This window comes from Meriones unguiculatus, chromosome 14 (genome assembly GCF_030254825.1).
Source record: "Meriones unguiculatus strain TT.TT164.6M chromosome 14, Bangor_MerUng_6.1, whole genome shotgun sequence".
Lineage (NCBI taxonomy): Eukaryota > Metazoa > Chordata > Mammalia > Rodentia > Muridae > Meriones > Meriones unguiculatus.
The window spans coordinates 30,340,836-30,347,357 of NC_083361.1; the positions used below are offsets into that span (position 1 = coordinate 30,340,836).

Consider the following 6,522-nt stretch of genomic DNA (forward strand, 5'->3'; position numbering starts at 1 on the left):
TTATTATTAGGTGGATATTAGGTGACATTCAGTAGCCTGACATCAGTGGACTCCAGCCCTAGTACTAACACACTTCATCTACTGCCAATGACAACTCCATGTCACTCTGAAGTTTCTTCCACTAGATCCTTAAGTGTGCACCCAGAAAGCTCAACTGCATTTTAGCAAAGAGGAAGGAAAATTCAGGGAACAAGAATGGCTTGAATTTCCTACACACTAAGGCCTTTGTAGAACAGACCTTGAAAAATCCTGATAAAAGACTTGTTACACTGGGTTTGGGTCTGACAGGCTGTGAACTGTAACATTCTGTCTTTGCACCCTAGCCTACTTAAATGAGACCATCCCATCCTGGGTTTCTTTGCATCCTCACCTTTTCCATTGACACCTGTGCAGGCCCCAGTCTGTCCATGGTTATAGCCTGCTACTTACCTTAGAAAACATGTGAAGGGCTTGTCTTCTGGTAAGGCAAAATCACATGTTGAGGAAGCCTTCTGCACAGTTGGCTTTACGTCAAGAATAAAAGGGGAAGGATTGTGGCCACAAGTGTGGGTTTTCAAATGAGGTTGAGTATAACCAGAAAATTCAAAGCTGTGTATGATTGCCTCCAGCCCTCAGCAGTTAGCTCAGCCTAGGCTTCCTGACAAAAAACAACCAGTTCTCCAAAAGTAGCTTTGCTATCTGCCTGTTCCCCATTCCCATTTGCCCGGAGAACCTTCAAACATACATAATCAGACTGTGTACTGGAGGCTCTGAAAATACGGTGCCATTTTGGGGCTTGAGAGGGAGCCAGGTAAGAACCTGGCTGTTTTTCACAGGATTCAGGTTCAATTCCCAGCACCTACAGTGGATCAAAAGGATCTGTAACTCTAGCTCAAGACATACACTTGAGCAAAACACCCATGGACATAACCTAGAGCTTTAGCTCTCAGTTCAGAAAACCCATACTGGCACTTGCTGGCTTCCTTGGGTAGATGGGCCATGCAACAAGCCTGGCATGTGGCAGCAGAATGTAATTAGGCTCTCCAGATTCTGCCTTCACACACAGCTGGACTCCCTAATTCAATTCTCAATCCTATTAGATCCAACCTTAGTATCTAGTGACAGAACTCATAGCCAACATATTCTACACAAATGCCTCACCATAATAGTGTTCTGCTATTTAAATAAACTGTACACTTCATGATGGCCACATGCCACGTTACAGACAGATCCTACTCCAGTTGTCCAGACTTCCCCACCATACACACACCTGGACCCATATTTTTCCTAGGCATGACATACATTTCTATTCAAAAACATCTTAATTTTTCTGTGAACCTGTGTTGACTATTGAAACCTTCTCCCTGTTAAGGTCCCCCTCCCAACTTATATTGCCTCTCAGTATGTACTTGGGTACTCAAGTAGATTGTGTACCAAGCATACAATCTCCTTTACTCCCCAAAACTCAAGGGTAAATTTTTGGATTTACATATACAATCAAGTTTAACTCCTAAGGTACTCTGAACATAAGCTTTCATCCTCATAGACCACAGCTCTGGTTTTACAAGTCTGCACTGCTAAGATGCTGACTCCTTGGACGACCACTGTCCATTTGAACTCCACAAAAGTGCTTTCTATGCTTGCATAACACAGCAATCCCTGGCCCTTTCCAGAAGTAACGGACTTCAAGGAAAAATGGCGACAGCTTCTTCACTTCCTGCTGTGCAGTCACTCCACATTAGTGGTTGAGACAGAGGAGGCCAGAGCTCTGGGTCCTACCTCAGCACAGCAGCAGCCCTGGACGACTTAGGTACCAGTCTACAATTTGACAGACCAGTACACAATAGGGAAGCATGGTTCCGACAGGCTTTTATGAACTTTACGGTAAACATTTCCCGTAAATTTATAGTATGAAGCTATAAACTCTTTTCAACTCAAAACCTCTAAGGTAAGGCCTGACAAGAACTGTAGCCTCTACAAACACCCTATAGAAAGTATGGACAACATGCCAATTCCCCATCATTCTCAGAGGCGTGCAAACAAGTTGAAAAGCTCAGCCTGTGCAAAGTACCTGTTCCTTGGTGAATGTGACATTTATGTCTGGTTACTACCATTGTCCCAGAAAAATTAAAACCATTCTCCATGATTAGTGTATGCTGTGTTTGAACTATTCCACATTTAAGCAAAATATATAAATTATTAAAGATCTGCTGCTGATCCTGCATTCTGACTGAATTTTCAGGTATGATATTAACATCCAAAAGTGGATGTTTCCAGATAGATGTGCTCCCTAGAAACCATACACCTGGATGCCATCAAGAAATTGAGACTGGAGCCTAATGGCCTCTTCCCAGTATTTTCCATGCCAACATGTTCAGTAGTAGCCCAGTCCCTAAGCCACCTATTGTAGTAAGCTAATTTTTTTTGAGACAGGGTATCTGTTTTGAAACTATACAACACAGGGTGGCCTAAGAAACCCACCCACCTCTACTTCCAGAGGGCTGGGATTAAAGAAGGCATATGCCCACCATCCTCAGTAAGGATTTTTACTGATGAATTTTGGTCTAAAAGCAGTAGCATTCACCAAATCTTTTAAGATAAAGACCCATACAGCATACACAGGGACCTATGAATTTACAGTTGTATAAAGTCAGGCAACATCTATTTCCAAACTATCACTGGAAAAAAACTGCTCAGACCTCGTGGAAAATGTTAGCATTTAATTAACCTCCCTGGCAGGCTTTATGCCACCAGGACACAGGCACCTCCCACACCCTTAATCTTCTCTTCAGCTCTTCTGCTGAAGAATTTGGCCTTCACGATGACAGGCTGCTTAGGGAGCTTGCCCTTCCCCAGAACTTTGTAATAGCCCTAGAAGAGAAAAAAAAAATTTATAATATACTACCAACAGATACTGAAGCCCCCTAAGGCTGGACTTGTTTTTCTTCAGACAGCCTATGTAACCTTGGCTATCCTGGAACTCAAACGTAGATCGTAACACCTCAGAGAGGCACCAACAGCCATCTCCACAGTGTTTCGAGCAAAGCATACATGGCCCCAGGTAGGACATGTTTCTGATCTGGGCACTAACAGGGACACCAAAGGCCCCTACCAGTGAATCAAGACCAGCTGATTCTCTTCGAGAACTCTAGCACACCAGGACAAGTACCATGTCAGGATGTGACTCTAGTCTCGGCTAATCACGTACCTCCTGATCAGCTACTACCTCCTCTAAATATAGACCAAATAGGCTGGGAATGGCAATTTAAGTCAACAGAAAGCCCCCTATGGTTTAGGTCTCTTCAATTAGGCAGTACAGAGCATATAGGGCCACAAAAATTACATTAACCTACAATGGCCAAGCGGTGCCTTAAGACCATTCTGAACCACACAGCTCATCTTGGCTAAAAGAAAAAATAAAACCTGTAAGAATAAAGCATTTGATAGATGTTTTCTCTGAATTCTGACTCCACATTAGGGACCAAAGGGAGGGGGAAGAGTTCTATTTGGGGCCATTTCAATCAACCTCCAGTAACAATTCTACTAAAATGTAGATTTACAAACAGATGTGAGACAGTTCCATCAAGGATAACAGCCAAGTCAACTTACTCACCGATCGCACAACATCAATGATGGGAGCAGCCCCAGTCTTGTTTTTTGCAGCATTGAGCCGTGTCTGCTCACTGACCAGTGTCCACAATTTATCCAGGTTGACGGTTGGGCAGAAGCTCTGATTCCTCTTTAAGTGGTAATGCCTCATACCAACTTTCCCAAAGTAACCTGGATGACTGGAAAGGAAGGGCAACCATCTTCAGAGCCTCTTCAAGCAAGCTTATCTTTGTAGTTATTCTCATTCTAGTGCAGTGTTAATTTTCACCGTTGTGAACACTGACACAGGAAGCACCTGATAAATAAAATTTTTGAACTAAATCTAAGTTCCTAAAGAGGTCAGGTCTCTCACTTAGCACCCTGTCTATTGAGGTTTCCTAAAGAAATAGTAAAATGTCACCCTCTAATGGGCATAGAAGCCAATCTAACCTCTAATGGGCTAATCTGACCGGTGTTTCTAACCTGGTGACTGACTGTGCCAAAAAGTTCACAGCCAGTGAATAAGGTCAGCAGTTACTCTTCGAGGACTCTAGCACACTAAGGCAACAAGCAATACCTGAGCGTGACTCTAGCCTCGGACAGGCTCCCTCAGTCCATACTAAGTGTTCCCTTGCTAAAGCTAGCAATAGCCAAAAACAACAGTTTCCAGAGCTCTTCTAAGTCATCGCCTCTGCCCCGACTTCCAAAACACTCACTATTTGTCGAAGTTGATCCTGTGGTGATGCATGCCTCCAGCATTCCCACGGCCTCCTGGGTGTTTGCGGTGCTTACCTGCAAGCATACAAAGCTATATGGCTATCAACCTTCTCTAGGTGCTCAAGCGCCCTCGTTTACCCTTCCCAGTCGACTTCATTTTTAACCATGATTATACTTTATGTCTCAGTAAGTTTTTCGACGTTCCACATCACAGCGCCATGTTTAACTTCCACCCCACTATCTTAAACTGCACTCGAGGATCTTCAAATTGGAAAACTTAAATCTGGCAACAATGTTTTCCCAGACTCACACAGCTATCTTCCAACACAGCCCAAAGGCCTACCATCAGAGGCCCACACTTACCGATGCGGCCATGACCGTGGCTAACGTGGCCCCGGAGTTTCCGCGTCTTCCTCAGTCTGGATGGCTGTAAGGGAAAAACAGCAAAGTCGTTAGGCGTAAGAAATGCGCAGGTGGTGGGAAGGAACGCTTGCCTGCTTAAAATACGCCTGCAAACAAGGACTTGCCTTCTGGAGCATTCAGCAACGCTGAGGTTACAGACCGGGACAGCGATCGGACGCCCAGGCCCGCGTGTCTCAGCGATCCGAGCTCCGATCGGAACATGCGGCCCCAGGTTCCTCGCCCCACACCCACACGGGCCATCCCGCCCCGCAGGCCACGCGCAGCCAAGGAGCCCCACTAATATCAGGGCAGCAGCTGAAGGCAGAGAGGTAGACCACCCAGCCGCCGTGAGGAAGCGGAGGGCACAGGATGAACACCTACCATGGCGGCGGCAGAAAGGAAAGAGGGAGGAGCGCGCAAATTCTCGCGAGGTAGCAGCCGCGGGGGCGGGACCAATTGCTTCATTTCCGGCCGGGAGGCCGGGCTTGGGAGGGGCTATGATGTCACGGCTTCCGGCGCCCGCTTGCCGCTTCCTTTCCGTGTGGGCGGGACGGGTTTCTCGGTGCGCCCGCCCCGCGCGAAACCGGGTGAAATCGGAACCGGCGGTGCTCCGCGCCCGGGCGGGCGTGTCCCGGCCACAGTGGGCGTTGCTAGAAGCGTGCGACGCTCCCGCGCGGCCTCTGCCTTCCTTTGAGTAAAAACTGCCCTTCTCTGTTGCTCTTGTCCTTTCTTCGATGGACGTCCTGTCAAGTTTGAACAGCCTTCTGTGCTTCAGGGATCTATAGTCTATAAATATTTTGTATGATCACCACATTTTAACTTTCTCGAAAACTTGGCTGGTATGCCTAGTCCTGGACCCGACGTTCCCAGTGCTTGTGCTTCTGATGGAAGCATTTCCTGTGTGGACCTTCTTGGACCTGTTTTGTCAGTTTTTTACTTGAACCGCCACACAATCTGGCATGTAATTCCTAATTGCCAAGTTACATTTGCCTTCCCCATTGAGCCCAGATTCTTTAAAGGTTCAAGGACTGGACGTTTTTGTTTTTTCCCTTTAAATCCCCGAGTTCTTGGGTGTGTAGTATGTTACTAAGAGTAAAAAAGTGTCCCATTTGTGCACAAGATCCTATCCCCTAAATCTATTTTTGTTGTTGTTTTCACTTAAGAACATTCCAGCCAAAATGCCCTAAAATCTCATCTCCATTAGGACCCCCTTTTCCTTTACTTCAGCCATGCTCCCCCTAAGCAGAGGCTATAAGTCTTGTCCATTTGCTAGCTTCTTTTTTGTTTTTTGTTGTTTTGTTTTTTCTGAGACAAGGGTTTCTCTGTGTAGACCTGGCTGTCCTGGAACTCAGTCTATAGACCAGGCTGGCCTTTAACTCAGGGATTCTGCTTGCCTCTGCCTCCTGAATGCTGGGATCAAAGGCGTGCACCACCACCACCCAGCCCATTTGCTATCTTCTTGTTTAGCATTTAATCCATCTACAGTCTGGGCAGTTTGGCTTTAGCCACATCATTTCCTCAAGATTATTCTTTATTTGCTTGTTTTGAAGCAGAGTTTTACTGTATAGCCAAGGCTGGCCTCCTGACTGCTGGAATTAGACTCTTAACTGGATTGGTAGGCATGATGATCTATGACGTTTTTTATATAGACTGTGATAGCACATCTGTTGTTCTTGTTCAGCTCCTGTTTAGGCAGTCATGTTGGTGAGACTTTATAGGAGTGGCTTCTGACATTCCTAGGAAATGCAATCTCAGAGCAAACCCTCTGATCTCTGGCTCTTACAGTCTTTCTGTTCCTCCTCTGCAATGGTCCCTGAACCTCAGGTGTAGGAGCTG

The 6,522-nt window shown here is 46.0% G+C and overlaps 1 protein-coding gene and 2 non-coding genes across 4 annotated transcripts; all 3 read right to left on the reverse strand.

The window, feature by feature from the left end:
- Window positions 1-2,679: 2,679 nt before the first annotated feature.
- Window positions 2,680-5,151, reverse strand: Rpl27a (ribosomal protein L27a). Of its 2 annotated transcripts, none has more exons than XM_021636255.2 (5): window positions 5,068-5,151; window positions 4,648-4,711; window positions 4,284-4,359; window positions 3,593-3,767; window positions 2,680-2,850 (listed from the first exon to the last, which is right to left on the reverse strand). In XM_021636255.2, the coding sequence occupies exons 1-5, from the start codon at window positions 5,149-5,151 to the stop codon at window positions 2,722-2,724; spliced, it is 528 nt and encodes a 175-aa protein (XP_021491930.2). In that variant the 3' UTR covers window positions 2,680-2,721. The 2 variants fall into 2 exon arrangements, with proteins under 2 accessions (XP_021491930.2, XP_060223052.1); XM_060367069.1 differs by lacking the exon at window positions 5,068-5,151 and adding an exon at window positions 4,812-5,056.
- On the reverse strand, window positions 3,046-3,176 carry LOC132647545 (small nucleolar RNA SNORA3/SNORA45 family). The gene has a single exon (XR_009585907.1). It is a non-coding gene; the product is annotated as a small nucleolar RNA SNORA3/SNORA45 family (small nucleolar RNA).
- On the reverse strand, window positions 4,038-4,167 carry LOC132647546 (small nucleolar RNA SNORA3/SNORA45 family). The gene has a single exon (XR_009585908.1). It is a non-coding gene; the product is annotated as a small nucleolar RNA SNORA3/SNORA45 family (small nucleolar RNA).
- Window positions 5,152-6,522: the final 1,371 nt, after the last annotated feature.

What these genes read in the sequence shown, in the direction of transcription:
- Rpl27a (XM_021636255.2), bottom strand. Translation starts at nt 5,151, where the DNA reads ATGAAGCAATTGGTCCCGCCCCCGCGGCTGCTACCTCGCGAGAATTTG. An exon ending in TCCTTTCTGCCGCCGCCATG is followed by an intron (nt 4,712 to 5,067) that starts GTAGGTGTTCAT and finishes TTTCCCTTACAG; the next exon opens with CCATCCAGACTGAGGAAGAC. An exon ending in AGGATCAACTTCGACAAATA is followed by an intron (nt 3,768 to 4,283) that starts GTGAGTGTTTTG and finishes CTTCCTTTCCAG; the next exon opens with TCATCCAGGTTACTTTGGGA.